This window comes from Saccopteryx leptura, chromosome 10 (genome assembly GCF_036850995.1).
Source record: "Saccopteryx leptura isolate mSacLep1 chromosome 10, mSacLep1_pri_phased_curated, whole genome shotgun sequence".
NCBI lineage: Eukaryota > Metazoa > Chordata > Mammalia > Chiroptera > Emballonuridae > Saccopteryx > Saccopteryx leptura.
Window position 1 is genome coordinate 50,703,644 of NC_089512.1, and position 18,527 is coordinate 50,722,170.

Genomic DNA, 18,527 nt, shown 5'->3' on the forward strand with positions numbered 1-18,527 from the left:
CTGGTCAAGGAACATATGGGAGTTGATGCTTCCTGCTCCTCCCCCTTTTCTAACTCTCTCTGTTTCTCACTCTCCTCTGAAATAAATAAATTTTTTAAAAAATGAAATGATTAATGGTCTTCCATAGACCAATCAGTTTCAGCCCTTCTCTTGTTGTTTGCCTTTCTATTTACCTGTTTCAGGATCTCCCCTGTAATTCCAAACAATTCAAGGATATGATGCTGTCCTGGAGTAAAAAATGTTCCTCCAGAGCTTCTGGAGATTTTTCCTAAATGTCTCATGGAGTTTGCTGTCAGGCAGTCCTCAAGCTATAGATTTGCCAGTACAGTAATTCTTCAATGTAGAAATTATTTCCCATGGAAGATTCAAGGTTGCAGAGGCAAGCCCTTTGGTAATGCAGTTGGTGGAACAAGGAGTGCTTCCATACGGCTGACAGCCTCAGTATAGGACAAACAGGTCCCTGTCTTCTTTGTTGGTCATGTGCTTCATGGAACTTGGGTATTTTTGTCAATGACTCCAGGTATAATAATCAGTATGGAATCAAATTCTTGAAGTTTGTCAGTTGCATTGTGTGATCATTAGAGTCTCCTTTACTGTCATGTGAACTAGGCCTATCATTTGCACAATTATGGATATGGCATGTGCACCATGGTGATGTTGCTGGCTGCTTTGAAAGTATCAAATTGGTCTGATTTGTGGTGGCGCAGTGGATAAGGCATCAACATGGAACGCTGAGGTTGCTGATTTGAAACCCTGGGCTTGCACAGTCAAGGCACATATGAGAGTTGATGCTTCCTGCTCCTCCCCTCTTCTCTCTCTCTTTCTCTCCTCTCTAAAATAAATAAAGTCTTAAAAAATTTTTAAAAAGAAAGTATCAAATTGGCTTTCAGCACAGTGAATGTGGCTATTGTCATGAAAATACCCAAACAGTGCAACCAGAATGTTGAGTGCCGAATGAAACAGATCAAGTTGATGTTGTAACATGCTATATGGGGGAAATTCTGGCTTTCCATATGTGCATGGTACACATTGAGGTGGATGGAGATCAGACTCAGCAGTGATGGCAAATGGAACCTCTGAGAATACATCCCTTAAAGCTGGGAAGAATAAAGCCCTCTCTGTCCAACAGTTGTTTGTTGTTGTTTTTGTGGCAGAGACAAAGAAAGTCAGAGAAAGGGACAGACAGACAGGAAGGGAGAGAGATGAGAAACATCAATTCTTTGTTGTGGCTCCTTAGTTGTTCATTGATTGATTTCTCATATGTGCCTTGACCGTGGGGCTACAGCAGACTGAGTGACCCCTTGCTCAAGCCAGCAGCCTTGGGCTCAAGCTGGTGAGGTTTTGCTCAAACCATATGAGCCCATGCTCAAGCTGGCAACCTTGGGGTTTTGAATCTAGGTCCTCCATATCCCAGTCTGATGCTCTATCCACTGCGCCACTGACTGGTCAGGTTTTTTTTTTTTTTTTTTTTTTTTTTTTTACAGAGAGAGAGAGAGAGAGAGAGAGAGAGAGATAGGGACAGACCGACAGGAAGGGAAAGAGATGAAAAGCATAAATTCTTTAATGTAGAAACTTAGTTGTTAATTGATTGCTTTCTCATATGTGCCTTGACCAGGGGGTGGGGGGCTACAGCAGAGCGAGAGACCCCTTGCTCAAGCCAGTGACGTTAGGCTCAAGCCTGCAACCTTTGGGCTCAAGCCAGCTACCTGCACTCAAGCTAGTGGACCCATTCTCAAGGCGGATGAGTCCGTGCTCAAGCCAGTGACCTCGGGGTTTCGAACCTGGCTCTTCCACATCCCAGTCTGATGCCCTATCCATTGTGACACCGCCTGGTCAGGCAGACAACAATTTTTTATTATACAGTTTTGCCTTGGGGACTTTTATTTTAAAAATACAACTGTGTGGCCTGTTTTTTTTTGTTTTGTTTGTTTTTTTAATTTATTCATTTTAGAGAGGAGAGAGAGAGACAGACAGAGAGAGAGAGAGAGAGAGAGAGAGGAGAGACAGACAGAGAGAAGGGGGGAGGAGCTGGAAGCATCAACTCCCATATGTGCCTTGACCAGGCAAGCCCAGGGTTTCGAACCGGCGACCTCAGCATTTCCAGGTCGACGCTTTATCCACTGCGCCACCACAGGTCCAACTATGTGGCCTGTGATGGTGCAGTGGACAAAGTGTCAACCTGGAATGCTGAGGTCGCCGGTTCGAAACCCTGGGCTTGCCTGGTCAAGGCACATATGGGAGTTGATGCTTTCTCCCCGCCCCATTTAAAATAAATAAAGTCTTAAAAAAAACACAACTGTGCAAAAAAAACTACTTTATTTGCTTTTAAAATAACAAGAGGAAAATAAAAAACTTAATACAAAGTTTTGTAATTCAAAATAATTTTAGTCTCTTACAAGAATCATCATTTTAAGCTCCAGACAGTTGGCTCAGTGGATAGTCGGCCTGAGTGCGAACATCCCAGGTTTCGATCCCTGGTCAAGGCACACGTGAAAAGTGACCATCTGCATCTTCCTCTTCCCTCTCTCCCTCCTCTCTCTTCCCCTCTCGTGGCCAGTAGCATTGATTAGAACATCGGTCCTGGGCATCCTTACCAGAATCGAATCAGGACATCCATATATTGGGCTGATGCTCTATTCACTGAGCCACTGGCCAGGGCTGTCAATTCTTTTTTTTTTTTTTTTTTACAGAGACAGAGAGAGAGTCAGAGAGAGGGATATAGAAAGGGACAGACAGACAGGAACAGAGAGTGAGAAGCATCAATCATTAGTTTTTCATTGCAACACCTTAGTTGTTTATTGACTGCTTTCTCATATGTGCCTTGACCACGGGCCTTCAGCAGACCGAGTAACCCCTTGCTCGAGCCAGCGACCTTGGGTCCAAGCTGGTGAGGTTTTGCTCAAACCAGATGAGCCCGTGCTCAAGCTGGCGACCTCGGGGTCTCGAACCTGGGTCCTCGACATCCCAGTCCGACGCTATATCTGCTGCGCCACCGCCTGGTCAAGCCAGGGCCGTCAATTCTTGACGAGACCAAGACTATCTGGGCCTGATCAGTGGTGGCATAAAGTGTGGCCCTGGACACTGGGGTCCTAGCTTCAAAACTCTGAGGTTTCCAGCTTGAACACAGCTCATCTGGCTTGAGTGCAGGCTTGCCGGCTTGAGCACGGGATCGCCCGCTTGAGTGTGGATTCATCGATATGATCCCATGGTTGCTGGCTTGAGCCTAAAGGTCACTGTCTTGAAGTCTAAGGTTGCTGGCTTGAGCCCAAGGTTGCTGGCTTGAGCAAGGGGTCACTGGCTTGTCTGGAACTCCCTGGTCAAGGCACATATGAAGTAATCAAAGAACTAAAGTGACACAACTACAAGTTGATGCTTCTCATCTCTCTCCCCCACCTAAAACAATTTAAAAAGAACAACTGACCTACCCTGGCCAGGTAGCTTAGTTGGTTAGGGTATACTCCCCATATGCCAAGGTTGCTAGTTTAATCCAAGAATCAACCAATGAATGCACAAATAAGTGGAACAACAAATCAATGTTTCTTTTTTTTCTCTTTCTTTCCCTCTCTCACTAAAATCAATTAAAGAAAAAAGACTATCTGGCCTTCTAAACCAGGATCTCAGCCTGACCCCATTCCCCTATGCCCAGTTTCTGCACCTCCATCTCTCCAGTTCAGCTTCTTCCAAAGAGCCAGACAAAAAGTTACAGCTCTTTTGTGTGCTATGTTCTACAGTTCCCAGAGTGCAAGGGCAACATTTGGGTTCTAAGGGAAGGGCAGGTGGGCCATTAGTTAATTTGTCCCGCAAATATTTCCTGCACACTTCCAGGCACCAGGGATATAGAAATCAACTGGGTAGATCTGTTTTCACTCAGTAGTCCAGGGTAATTGAGTGATTCTTACAAAGTTGTCAGATCACTCTCAATATGGTGAAAGGGTCAGTTTTTTAGCTTTTTGAGAATGGGACAGCATTATCTTTTCTGAGATTTAATAGAAAGCAGAGAACGGTTTTCGGTCAGTAAGTCAAGGGAAGACATTTGTTTTTCTTTTTGCTCTTGATAGGCAAGCATTTATAAATCTGCATTGGGATCATTCCAATGCAGCAACGAAAGCCTTCAGAACAGAAGTCTAGGCCCTGGCCAGTTGGCTCAGTGGTAGAGCATCAGCCTGGCATGCAAGAGTCCCAGGTTTGATTCCCAGCCAGGGTACACAGGAGAGGCGCCCATCTGCTTCTCCACCCCTCCCCCTCTTCTTCCTATCTGTCTCTCTCTTCCCCTCCCACAGCCAAGGCTCCACTGGAGCAAAGTTGGCACGGGCGCTGAGGATGGCTCTGTGGCCTCTGCCCCAGGCGCTAGAATGGCTCTGGTTGCAGTAGAGCGATGCCCCAAATGGGTAGAGCATCGCCCCCTGGTGGGCATGCCAGGTGGATCCCCGATCGGGCGCATGCGGGAGTCTGTCTGCCTCCCCATTTCCAACTTCAGAAAAAGACAAAAAAAAAAAAAAAAAAAATGAAGACTCAGAACAGAAGTCTAGGTAACTCCACCTTAACCCTACTGAGTAGGGTTTAATGAGAACTTTTTTTTTTTTTTTTTTACAGAGACAGAGAGTCAGAGAGAGGGATAGATAGGGACAGTCAGGAACAAAGAGAGATGAGAAGCATCAATCATCAGTTTTTCGTTGCGACACTTCAGTTGTTCATTGATTGCTTTCTCATATGTGCCTTGACCACGGGCCTTCAGCAGACTGAGTAACCCCTTGCTTGAGCCAGCAACCTTGGGTCCAAGCTGGTGAGCTTTTGCTCAAACCAGAGGAGCCTGCACTCAAGCTGGTGACCTTGGGGTCTCGAACCTGGGTCTTCCCCATCCCAGTCCACACTCCATCCACTGTGCCACCATTTTTTTTTTTTAAGAGGAGAGACACACAGAAAGAGGGAAACAACCAATTTTGTTCCACTTATTCATGCTGCCAGTGGTCAATTCTTCCATGTACCCTGACCGGGAATGGAACCTGTAACCTCTGCATATCTGGATAACGCTCTACCAACTGAGCAACCTGGCCAGGGCTGATAAAGAGTTTTAATACTAACTACAGGTGCTAGGATTTTTATGCATGTTTCAGATCATACCCTTTGAAGTGGACGTGCCCAACTTGTACAACTAAATCGAAGGCACACAGCTGTGGCGAGGTGGGGAGGTAGCAGAGGAAATCGAGGGGACAGGACTGGAACCTGCACTCCTGAAAGCCAAGTTCTGGACCTGGCGTTCCAAAGAGATGGTGATGGAGAGTCCAGCCCAGACGCCCCCGCCCCCGAGCACGGGGTCTCGAGGCCCCCTCTCCCTGAGCGGCTGGGTCTCCCCGCCCTCCCCGCCCCCAACTTCCTCCACGGTCCTGGGTCACAAAGGCGGTTGCCAGGCGCCTGATGGTGAAAAGATACGGCCCGGAAACAGCAGCTGCCACTCTGCAGCGTATGGCCTGTGGAGTTCAGCAGGTGAGCCCCCAGCCCGGATGGTGGGACCGGGCCTGGGCTCCCACTGCCACCTCCACCTCCGCCTCCACAGCCAGAGCCTTCTGGCTCCCGCCCCCGGGTCGGGACCCCCGGGAAACAAGCCCCTTCTGGCTGGGAGGGGAAAGCTACCCCTTCACCGGGTAGCTTCAGCTCGTCTGGATCGCAGTTTACAAGGACCTCAGTGGCACTTTGACGCTGCCTTCCCCTTTCCCAGGTGGGGAAATTGTGCAACCAGGCTTCTTGGAACAGGAAGAATGGTATGAAGGGGAAACCTTTTTGGCCAGAACAAGGGGTTCCCTACCTGGGAGTTATTAGAGCAACTTGAACGGACTCCCTAGGTTCAGTCCCTCATGGAGTGGATGACAGTGACAACAGAGAGGTGGGAGTCTGAACCATCTTTATGTAAAGCTTGCTGAAAACGGTGGAAAGACCTGTCAGAAGCCCTTCTCATCTCATATTGGTTTTGCTGAATACTTAGGCTGGACATTTGACAAAATAGTTTTTAAATTATTATTTTTTTTACCTCTGGCTCTTTTTGCTCTTAGGAGTTGAGTCAGGAAAAGGGTGATGGGATCAAATTTATTTATTTATTTTGTCATATGCTAAGAGGTATTACCACCCACTACCCCACCTTGCCATGGTAGTGTACCAGAGTAGCACTGATCTTGGATGTATGTTCTTAGGGTCATGATCTCAAGCATCAGAAGCCTTTGGTAGGCTGTTAGTAAGTATTTCTTGGGGGTCAGTTTCTCATTCTAATTCAGTCCAGTCATTTGAACTCAGTAGGCAAAAGGGCCTGCATAGGTCAGGTGAGACACACCACTTGAAGGAAATCTCTTTTATACTAACCAGTGTTGGGGCAGGTTTTCTGGTTTGAAATGTCCTTTTAAAAAATGAACTTTACTGTCTCACAAACTATGGTGGAAGTGTCAACTTTTCACAGCAATCCTGGATGGAATAAAATCTGCAGCTGTTCCCTTTTGTGGGAGAAGAGAGAAGGGACAGAAATACACTTGGCTAGAAAGAAAAGGGATCTGCTATGTCCCTTAACATGATAGCTCATGCTGAAAAAAATGTTAGCTTCTCCTGAATTCAGGAAAACCCTTTTTATACTAGCAATTTTAAGGTAGGCTGATGGAAAATCCAAATTCTACTTGGATATATTTTGAGTCAGTAACACCTTCCCAGCCTTTTATTTTCAAGGGGAAAAGAAAAATAAAGCTCTTACCCAGTGGGTTTCCCATAGATAAGACAACAAAAAACAAAGCACACCTACAAGAACTAGAAAAATCTTTAGAAATTTTTAAAGACTGGCCTTTGGGACCATTTCCCCCTCCCAGGCTGGTGTAATTCCTCTGGGGTGGTATGTAAGTAGCTCAGGGCTCTGAGAAAATGGCTCCCTTGTGTTTGAAAACAGATTTTTAGGGCCAAGAGGAGACTGTCTTCATAATTATGAATAGTGAAAGCTGAAGTTCTTTAAAAGGAACAGGATAAGTTCTCAAACTGTAAGTGCATCAGAATTCCCAGAGGGTTTGTTTAAGCACAGATTGCAGGACCCTATCCCCAGAGTTTCTGATTCTATAGGTCTGACATGGGACCCAAGAATTTGCATTTCTACCGTGTTGTTACCAGATGACACTGAAGGTGCTAGTTCTGGGATCATACTTTGAGGACCACTGGTATAAAGTACATGGAATTCAGAGCCACAAATATTTGGTAAGATGTGGCCTTTCTGAACTTCTAACCACGATTAAAATCTCATCATGAAGTGCCAGTAGCCTCTGCAACCTCAGAGGTGTAGATTTTGTCTTTAGCAGTTACCAACACAGCACAGGTACTAATGGTGAACTGGAATATTCCATTTAGAAAAGCTCTACGGGGTAGGCAAAAGAAGGTTTATAGTTTTGAGTACAAGAAAGTTTATTCTTACATTACTTTATTATTGTATTATTTACTATATATTATTATTAACCTACTTCTGCCCACCCCTGTATTTCCTCATCTGTAAAATGGGTTAAAACTTACATTCAGAGGCTTGTGATAAGGTTGAATAAAGTTTTAGTCCACATATCATTTGACAGATTCAATACTTGTTACCATCCCTTACTACTTTTTATAGATACTGGTACTCTAACATCTAATGGATTCTGTTCCTGGGAACTAGAGTAAGTTAAAGTCATTATGAGACAAAGAGATGTGAATTTGAACAGCCATGCACTCACCAAAACCATGGTAGGGAAATTCCATGTTCTGATTCCTTTCCTTTAGAACTATCCATGGCTGGATACCAGCTCTGGTCACCATGGACCCCACTGGATGAGAGCTTCCAATGGCTGCGGCATACAACACCTACACCCTCTTCCAAGCACCCCTTTAGGGTTTCCCCCTGCTTCCCAAACACCCCTTCTGACATTGAAGTGCAGCTGTGCTTTCAAGAGGTCACTCTAGTCCTAGACAGCCCATTCCTGGAACCTGGGGTGAGTCCCAAGTTACCCTGCCATACATCAGAGCTCCGAACCATGAACAACAAGAAAGGGCTGGTCAGGAAGCCTCAGCCTGTCCGCCTCAATGGAGTGGATTCAGTCTTTGGCAGGGTCATCACGGCTCAGCCCCCAAAGTGGACTGGGACCTTCAGAGTTTCAGACAAGTCAGCCTTTTGCAAAATCATCAGTCGGGAGCATCAGTGGCCCACTGGACTAAAGGAACCTCAGATTCAGATGACAGTGACCATGTGCAAACAGATGCTGCGCTCTATCCTCTTGCTGTATGCAACGTACAAGAAGTGTACCTTTGCCTTGCAACATTCCAAGTAAAGGGGTCCCCATCTGACTCCCATTCCTCACACCATGCCCTTTGCTATGCGCCTGAAGCTTGCAGAAACCTGTCCACGTAAAGGAAACTGGCATTGCTCCAAGTTTTTTGCTTTTCTGTCAAGCAGTGACAATTAAGGAGTCTCTTTCTCCCTTACCTTCCAAAAAAGGGCCAGTAACAGAGCAGGGGAGAACGATTTCCACTGTAATGTTGAACAATCATTTAAAAGAATCAAATTAGCATTGACATGTACATGTGATAAAGAATCATTAAACAAACCATATAAATAAGCCTAGTGTGAACTCACTTAAACATCTAAGACCACAATGAACTGGGGAAACAAAAGGGTGTCAAGGAAGGAGATAATTGATTCTATATACCTGAGGATGAAGGGGTCAAAGAGCAATTTTAAAAACAAAAATTAAACAAATCAAAACACGCCAACCCACCCTCCTCAATCAAAACAACAACAAAAAAACCTAACCTGCCACATCCTAATACCACTGAAGAATACAAAAGTGGGTAAATATTAACAAATATTAAACAATATTTATAGCCCATCAAGAAAGAACTTGGTAGCAGCAGTGAAACTGGGCTTTCTGGCAGAAGATGTGAGACTTCCCATTTTATTTGGAATGTACTTCTAATGTACATTTCTAATAAACTACAAGTAATTTTGTACATGGTTGTAACTAGGTTATAGGTATAACTTAGAATAATGTAGAAATAAAATAAACATTACATATACAAAACATGAATGAGTTTGATGGTGCCTTTTCCCCTTTGTCTTATAACTCACGATAACCAAAAACAATTTTTTAAAGCAGCCAAAATATTCCTTTTTATTTTCATTGGGCATTGACAAGAAATTTTATCACTCCCCCAAAAAGAACACAAGGATCTTCTCATCTCAAAGAAAGATGGTCCTTAGAACAAGAAACATGATTTTAATGATAGAACTGATGTTGGCACCAGTCTTCATTATTTCTCTGCTGAAAACCCAATTTAATTCCATCTAATCCTTTTCTAATGAAGGAAATCTAGGAACAGAAAAAAAGGTAGCTGAAGCAGAACTTAAAACACTTTATTTGTAAAACAGGTACAAATCTAAATTCTAAAATTTAAAACTCCCAAAGCCCAGAATCATGACTACTCTGCAGCAGAACACTGCCATGTTTGCCCAAACCAGTAAGTAATGCTACAATGGAGTCCTGAGCCAGGGTCTATGATGACGTTAGATGATCTATGAAATTCACAATTAAGTTAATTCAATAAAGCCTCCTCTTTAAGGACAATATAGGATTCTTCCAGTGAGTAAGGTAGACAGCAGATTTCAAACTTTGAACACAAAATCATAAGAGGCTGGCAGAGATAAGGAGGGAAATCGGTCCTTCTGTGGTCTAATTAGAGTCGTCATCACTCTCATCACTCTTTTGCTCCTTATCTCCATCACTTGCTTCATCTTCTTCACCATGCTAAGGAGCAAAGGATAATTAACTACTTTAACTCATCTGGGTGACCCCATGAGTTACAATATTGCAAAATTTAAACTGTACTGTATTGTTGTTACAACAAATAATAGGTTTTAAACCATTAATTTGAAAAATGAATCAAAGGTTCCCTCATTTTTGTGTGTGTGTGTGTGTGTGTGTGTATTTTTCTGAAGTTGGAAACGGGGAGGCAGTCAGACTTCCACATGAACCCAACCAGGATCCACCCAGCATGCCCACCAGGGGGTGATGCTCTGCCCATCAGGGGGGTTACTCTGCTGCAACCAGGGCCATTCTAGAACCTGAGGCAGAGGCCATGGAGCCATCCTCAGCACCTGGGCCAACCCTGCTCCAATGGGAGGGGAAGAGAGAGACAGAGAGAAAGGAGAGGGGGAGGGGCAGAAAAGCAGATGGGCGCTTCTCCCGTGTGCCCTGGCCGGGAATCGAACCTGGGACTCCTGCATGCCAGGCCGATGCTCTACCATTGAGCCAGGCTCCCTCATTTTTATATTATGATCTCTAAGCCAAGACCATGGATGGAGACCATTTGATACTGATTTATGCCATTCTGCAACAATCAGATTTGGATAATTTTATTTTTTTAAGTGAGAGACAGAGAGAGGGACAGATAGGGAAAGACAGGAAGGGAGAGGGATGAGAAGCATCAATTCTTCGTTGTGGCACCTTAGTTGTTCACTGATTGCTTTCTCATATGTGCCTTGACCAGGGGGTTCCAGCCAAGCTAGTGACTCCTTGCTCAACCCAGTGACCTTGAGCTCTAAGCCAGTGACCTTTGGGCTCAAGCCAGAGACCCCGTGCTCAAGCTGGTGGAGCATGTGCTCAAGCCGGCAAACTCGGGGTTTCAAACCTGGGTCCTCTGCATCCCGGGCTGATGCTCTAGCCACTGCGCCACCACCTGGTCAGGCTAAATTTGCATAATTTTATTATAAGCCATGGCCCTTCTGCTCTACTGCATGTATGTGACATAGGAACACAGTGGATTCTTTTTATTTTTTATATATACAGGGACAGAAATAGAGTCAGAGAGAGGGATAGATAGGGACAGACAGACAGGAATGGAGAGAGATGAGAAGCATCAATCATCAGTTTTTCGTTTTGACACCTTAGTTGTTCATTGATTGCTTTTTCATATGTGTCTTGACCGCGGGCCTTCAGTAGACTGAGTTATCCCTTGCTTGAGCCAGCAACCTTGGGTCCAAGCTGGTGAGCTTTTCTTGCTCAAGCCAGATGAGCCCGCACTCAAGCTGGCGACCTCGGGGTCTCGAACCTGGGTCCTCCGCATCCCAGTCCAACACTCTATCCACTGTGCCACAGCCTGGTCAGGTGGACTCTTTTTTTTTTTTTTTTGTATTTTTCTGAAGCCGGAAACGGGGAGGCAGTCAGACAGACTCCCGCATGCGCCCGACCGGGATCCACCTGGCACGCTGGGTGGATGCTCTGCCCATCTGGGGCGTCGCTCTGCTCTAGTGCCTGGGGCAGAGGCCAAGGAGCCATCCCCAGCGCCCGGGCCATCTTTTGCTCCAATGGAGCCTCGGCTGCAGGAGGGGAAGAGAGAGACAGAGAGGAAGAAGAGGGGGAGGGGTGGAGAAGCAGATGGGCGCCTCTCCTGTGTGCCCTGGCCAGGAATCGAACCCAGGACTTCTGCATGCCAGGCCAACGCTCTACCACTGAGCCAACCGGCCAGGGCAGGTGGACTCTTTTTTTTATAGCACAAGAGAGAGAGAGAAATAGGAAGGGAGAGAGATGAGAAGCACCAATTCATAGCTGTGTCACTTTAGTTGTTCATTGATTGCTTCTCATACATGCTTTGACAGGGTTGGGGGTAGAGCTCCAACAGAGCCAGTGACCCCTTGCTCAAGTCAGCAACCTTGGGCTTCAAGCCAGCAACCAGGAGGTGATGTCTATAATCCCATACTCAAGCTGGCAATCCTGTGCTCAAGCTGGTGAGGCTGTACTCAAGCTGGTTTCCTGGGATACTGGCTGCTTTCCTAGGAGCTCAGGCCCTGGCTGGTTTGATCAGTGGTAGAGCACTGGCCTGGCATGTGGATATCCTGGGTTGGTTCCTGATCAGGACACATGGAAGAAGCAACCATCTGCTGCTTCACCCTCCTTCACCCTCTCCTACAGCCATGGCTCGATTGGATTTAGTGCTTGGCCCCAGACGCTGAGAATAGCTCCGTGGAGCCTCCACCTCAGTCACTAAAAGTAGCTTGGTGCAAGCATGGCCCTAGATAGGCAGAGCATCAGCTCCAGAGGCGGTGTGCTGGGTAGATTCCAGTTGGGGTGCATGTGAAAGTCTGTCTATCTCTCCTCCCCTCACTTGGAAAAGAAGATAAATAAATAAATAAATAAATAAATAAATACCAAACAAACAACAACAAAACCCAAATCTGGGACCTCCACTGTGCCACCACTGGTTAGGCTATAATGGGCATTTAATATAGAAGGAAATATTTGTTTAATTAAAATTTCTTGTGTATCCCAACAGAAATCCAGCATCAAATTCTCTCTAGTCTGCAACTCTAATCTTGGACGGTGGTTAGAAGAAAGTAACAAACTAATAGAGAAAAAGGTAGAAGTAGGCCCTGGCTGGGTAGCTCAGTTAGTTGGAGCATCACCTTGACACATCAAGGTTGCAAGTTCAATCCCCAGGTCAGGGTACATGAGAATTAAACACTGAATGTGCCTGATCAGGTGGTGGCTCAGTGGAAAGAGAGTCAGCCTGGGATGCTGTGGACCCAGGTTTGAAACCCTGAGGTTGCTGGCTTGAGCACAGGGCCACCAGCTTGAGCATAGATGATTCCATGGTGGCTGGCTTGAGCCCAGGGTCACTGGCTGAGTTGGAACCCTCCGGTCAAGGCACATATGAGAAAGCAATCAATGAACAACTAAGGTGCCGCAACTATGAATTGATGCTTCTCATCTCTCTCCCTTCCTGTCTGTACCTGTCCTTCCTTCTCTTCTTTTTCCCTAAAAAAATAAATAAATAAACACAATGTATAAATAAGTGGAACAACAGATTAATGTTTCTCTCTTTCTCTCCCCCTTCCTCTTTGTCTAAAATCAATGGAAAAAACCCCCAAAACCACAAGGTAGAGGTATACTACACAGAGGACTATGTAATAAAATAAAATTTTATACTAGGTGATCTTTCTGCAACACTCTCAAATTACATTATAGAGAGGCTCCCCAGATATGAACTTCATGCTGTTTATAACTCAGCTGAATGGCACCAAAATTTTATAAACATATACATCTTTCTTTAGTTTTCTTTAAAGTTTCAAAAGTATCTGTAGTAGTCCAGAAAAGAATAAGGACGCCCTACTTTTATTTCAGTCCTCACTAATGGCAGATTTTTTTTTTAAATTAAGTGAGAGGCAGGGAAACAGAGACAGACTCCCACATGCGCCCCAACCAGGATCCACCTAGCAAGCTTCCTACCAGGCAATGCTCTGCCCGTCTGGGCTGTTGTTCTGTTGCTTGGCAATCGAGCTATTTTAGCACCTGAGGTGAGGCCACGAAGCCATCCTCAGCGCCCAGGGCCAACTTTGCTAGAACCATTTGAGCCATGGATGCGGGTGGGGAAGAGAGAGAGAAAGAGAGACAGAGATTGGGGGAAGGGGAGAAGTAGATGATTGCTTCTCCTGTGTGCCCTGAGTGGGAGTTGAACCCGGGACTTCCACATGCTGGGCTGATGCTCTACTGCTGAGCCAACTGGCCAGGGCCTAATAGCAGCTTTTGGTTCTGTGCTTTCACCAAATGTATTCACATTTCAATTTCATACAGTAAAATGATGTTTAAATGGTTTAACTCACTGTTCTCAACACCCAGGGAACATTCTGATCTCTTCTTTTCTCCCCTCTCAAATGATTTTAGACATGAATTCAGGGAAAATAGGTTATAACTGAAGGGGATTTTCAACTCGGTAACACGTGCCACAATTTGAGATACTCAAGAGTGATTTTAAGATTGTGTGGGATTTTTATCTGGCCTCCAAAGAACTCATATAAGCATAGAAGCATTTTTGGAGGGAATAGAGATAGGCATGGAAGTCTTTGATCATAAACTGAAGTAGGGAAACCTCATTCTTTATGAGCTAACTCAGAATAATTTTAAAAATGCAACATTAATGCCATATGTAGTGCCTTATACAGATACCTCCGATGCTTTGCTCTTGGAGACCTGAGATGATGTGTCATCCACACTCTCATCTTCTGCTGTGCTTTCCTGGGAATTCTGGGATATAATCTCTTCACCCTAAATGTGGAAGGGCCAAGACAAATGGTAGGGGTTAAAGTGATCATATTTGGAGTCTCCAGGGGAGAAATGCTTAATTTATAGGGAATATAAAGGAATATATTCTAGCTATTCAAACATAGGCACCAAACTGTGATCCAGCATCTAGAAAAGTGAAAAACAACCTAAGGTTTCTGAGATGTATGTGGCTGATACAATATGTAGTTTTTATAAAAAGTCCACCTTTGTATTCTAATATACTAGATTTTACAATTAATATTGAATATAGTTCTAAAATTCCTCAAATACCTGAAGGTATATGAGCACCAACATACCAACCATGAATGACCACGTAGAGGCTGAGGACAGTACACTGAAACGGTTTAAGAACATCAACTTTGGAACAGGATTGTCTACATTCAAACCCTAGCTCCACTCACTTATTGCTGAATGACTTTAGCTAAGTTACTTAACCTTTCTGAGCTTCAATTTTCTCATGGAAACAATAGTATCTACTTCATATGGCTGCTGTGAAGAAAGGAAACTAATTCTATGGGGTGCTATTTTTTTCATATAGTACTATAAAACTCAAGATATGTAAGCATGAATAAGGGCTTGAACTTTACTTAAAAAATGCTATAACTCCAAAGCAGTACTATAAGCAACATGAGAATTTAGTCAGACAACTGATAGACCTTAGGAATGTTCACTTTTTAAAATTAGCCAGAGAACAATTTCAAGAATAAGACAGTGTGGTTTAGAAAAAAACACAAAACAATTTTTAAAAGTTTATCCATATAGAAAAATGTTATTATGAATCTATTCTCAGTTGGGCTTACAGGTATCTCTTTGGCTTAGGAGCAAAGTTTTTTTTGTTTGTTTGTTTTTTTATTTATTCATTTTAGAAAGGAGAGAGAGAGGGGGAGAGAGAGAGAGAAGAGAGAGAGAAGGGGGGGAGGAGCAGGAAGCATCAACAACCATATGTGCCTTGACCAGGTAAGCCCAAGGTTTCGAACCGGCGACCTCAGCATTTCCAGGTCGATGCTTTATCCACTGCGCCACCACAGGTCAGGCCAGGAGCAAAGTTTTATGGATTTGACTCCTCTATCTCCAAGGTCTTGTTTGTATCAGTGGTATATTTTGGTACCTTTGCTGGCTGGGAAGGGGGGTGCTGCCTGTGACAAGGGCCCATAGGCAATGCACCCTAACTTAAAAGAGATAAACGGTCCAGGCCCTGGCCAAGTGGCTCAATAGAGTGTTGTCCTGGCACGCTGAAGCCACAGGTTTGATCCCCAGTCAGGGCACATATGAGAAGCAACCAATGAATGTACAACTAAATGGAATAACCAAGTAGAACAACAAATTGATGCTCCTCTCTCATTTTATCCTTCCCCTCTTGTCAAATGAATGGTAAAAAAAAAAAAGCCCAGACCACAGAGAAAAGCAGTCTTATTGACAGGGCAGGGCTCAGGTGACCTCCCTCACATACTTTCCAATGCTCTCACAAAGAAAGGGAGTAGGAGATTATCCCTGGCAGGGCCCCAGGCTTACCTGCAAGTCCCGGTTTTTGAGATTGCCCAGCCAGAAAGCCTCCCTGCAATTGTTGAGAATCAGCATGGCTTTCACTCTGCAAACTAACAGTTCCAGGGTTTTTTTGAGCAAAGGCACATGTTGGGTGAGTTTCATGTCCTGGTGAATCTGAGTGGAAACAAATACACCTAACTTACCTGGGTTTCTCCTCATGCTTCCACATTTCCTATATAAAAACTTGTGTATTCCCAACATCCTGAACACAGTGTAAGAATAGAAGCCATGCCATAATAGGCCAGAGACATGTTCCAGTAAACAGCAGTAGTTTAGCAGAGTATACTTCAAAGAGAATGGTTGCTGTCCTTCAAGCTAAGAGAGGCTGGAATACATATCAACACCTCTTGATTCCTCTTCATAACCCTTTATGGACCAATTATAAATAAATTTACTTAAAATATTCTTGAACATACACTACACTTTTTATTAAACAACATAGAATAGCCCTGTTTAGCTAAGAGTCCTTAAAATTCCACTGTTCAGTACCTTCTTTTTATTTTTTATTTTTTTGTATTTTTCTGAAGTTGGAAACGGGGAGGCAGTCAGACTCCTGCATGCGCCCAACCGGGATCCACTCGGCATGCCCACCAGGGGGCGATGCTCTGCCCATCTGGGGTGCTGCTCTGTTGCAACCAGAGCCATTCTATCGCCTGAGGCAGAGGCCATAGAGCCATCCTTAGTGCCCGGGCCAACTTTGCTCCAATGGAGCCTTGGCTGCAGGAGGGGAAGAGAAAGACAGAGAGACAGAGAGGAAGGAGAGGGGGAGGGGTGGAGAAGCAGATGGGTGCTTCTCCTGTGTGCCCTGACCGGGAATCGAACCTGGGACTCCCGCATGCCAGGCCGACGCTCTACCACTGGGCCAACTGGCCAGGGTCTGTTCATTACCTTCTAAAGTTAGAACCAGGAGAAGAAGTGAGTAATAGGAACTGGATCTAAAATTAATGCCCTGGCTGGCAGCTGAATTGTCCCAATAATACCAAGGAGCAGGTTCGATCCCCAGTCAGGGAATATATAAGAATCAACCAATGAATGCATAAATAAGTGGAACAATAAATCGATGTTTCTCTTTCTTTCCCTTCTCCCTTTCTTCCTCTCTAAAATCAATAAATTAGCCTGACGTGTGGTGGCGCAGGGGATAGAGCTTTGACCTGGAATGCTGAAGTCTTGGTTCAGGACTCCAGGCTTGCCCGGTCAAGGCACACACACAAGAAGCAAATGCTATGAGTTGATGCTTCCTGCTCCTCCCCCCTTCTTATCTCCTCCCTCTCTCTAAAGTCAATAAATATAATCTTTAAAATAAATAAATAAATAAATAAAATAGATAAATTAAAAAAAAATCATTTGGTTTGCCAGTTACTGTAGAACTCTGTGTTCCTTCAGACAAAAAGTGACAATGATTCAACTGTAGGATGTAGGTGGAAAAGTCCTTTAATGCTAAAATGTTCTCACAAGAGACAAATGTGTTCCTTGACAAGTAGCACAGCTAAAAGGCACTAAAGATAGCTACTTTTAGAACTACCTCATGTCTCTAGCAGAGTCTTTAGTTACATAATATTCCTCCTACCCAATGTATTTTGTGGCAGTAACACATCTACCAACATTCCATATCTCTCACCAAAGAAGGAAATAGGGCTATGAAGTTTGAATCGACTTTCAGATGCAGAAAACTCCTCTCCAAGTGATTGCCTGATCTTAACCAGCGCCTAAGAATTTGACCACTTTGAAAAAACTGCCCTTGGACAGATACAGTCCTAGAAATAAACACTCTAGATGGGTAAAAAAAGGAAGAAGGAACTGAAGCCTGTGTATCTCCCAATCACAACTATTGATGAAGCCAACAAGCAGGCTGGTGATGTACCCTGCTTTCCCTCTTACCTTTGAATGCCCACACAAGTGATGAAGCAGCCTTGTGTTCAACTGGAAGGTTTCCAGTAAGCTCAGAACATCTTCCTATAACCAACAAAATTCATAAATGCAATCTGAAATATTCTCATTACATTTTAGATGCAAGATATCCTTGCAACAAAGGGCTCCAAAGAGGATAAGCCTTGCAGGTTCCAGCTATTTATCAATAATCATCTTAATTTGGCCTAAATAGAAGAATGTCTAGCTGTCCTCTCCCCTCTCTTTTTAGTTATGAGAGACCAACCAAATACTTTGCGAGTATTTTGCAAAGTTCAACTTGCTAAAAATGTGTAAGAAATCAGCCTGACCGGGCGGTGGCACAGTGGATAAAGCGTCGGACTGGGATGTGGAAGGATCCAGGTTCGAGACCCCGAGATCACCAGCTTGAGCGCAGGCTCATCTGGCTTGAGCAAAAAGCTCACCAGCTTGAACCCAAGGTCGCTGGCTCCAGCAAGGAGTTACTCCATCTGCTGAAGGCCCCCAGTCAAGGCACATATGAGAAAGCAATCAATGAACAACTAAGGTGTCGCAACGCACAATGAAAAACTAAATGATTGATGCTTCTCATCTCTCTGTTCCTGTCTGTCTGTCCCTGTCTATCCCTCTCTCTGACTCTCTCTGTCTCTGTAAATAAATAAATAAATAGGCATTTATTTAAAAAAAATGTGTAAGAAATCATCTGTTTCTATTCTAATTTCACTATTCTAGTCCTGGATCCCATTTGACTAAAAAAAAAAAAACTCTCAAGACTCCGTTATAATAAAGAGTTTATGAAACAAGTTTTCCCCTGTCCCCCTAAATCGCAAGTAAAAGTTCACCATAAAGTCACAGAGGTAGAAATGAGTCGTAGAAGAAGTGGGCCAGCTGGGCTGCATGGACCATGAATTCTTTTTTAAACAAAAAATTATTCCTGGTGCTCTCTCTTCCCAGAGCACGCCCAGGCCTCTCATAGCCCCCTCTCCAACACCAGCCATT

The 18,527-nt window shown here is 44.4% G+C and overlaps 2 protein-coding genes and 1 pseudogene across 6 annotated transcripts in view; 2 read left to right on the forward strand and 1 right to left on the reverse strand.

Annotated features, from left to right (window-relative positions):
* LOC136382484 (metallothionein-1A-like) overlaps positions 1–18,527 on the forward strand; it is a 269,363-nt pseudogene that overhangs the window by 224,967 nt on the left and 25,869 nt on the right.
* FANCD2OS (FANCD2 opposite strand) lies at positions 5,762–8,315 on the forward strand. Its single transcript, XM_066352013.1, has 2 exons — positions 5,762–5,793; positions 7,772–8,315. Exons 1-2 carry the CDS (start codon positions 5,762–5,764, stop codon positions 8,313–8,315), a joined length of 576 nt encoding a protein of 191 aa, XP_066208110.1.
* FANCD2 (FA complementation group D2) overlaps positions 9,378–18,527 on the reverse strand; it is an 84,381-nt gene continuing 75,231 nt past the window's right edge. For all 5 annotated transcript variants that reach the window (XM_066351784.1, XM_066351783.1, XM_066351782.1 and 2 more), the window contains 4 exons: positions 17,523–17,597; positions 15,612–15,758; positions 13,983–14,081; positions 9,378–9,788 (listed from right to left, as the gene is read on the reverse strand). In XM_066351784.1, the coding sequence (XP_066207881.1) occupies positions 9,714–9,788; positions 13,983–14,081; positions 15,612–15,758; positions 17,523–17,597 (396 nt within the window). In that variant the 3' untranslated portion in view covers positions 9,378–9,713. The remainder of the gene's footprint in view (positions 9,789–13,982; positions 14,082–15,611; positions 15,759–17,522; positions 17,598–18,527) is intronic.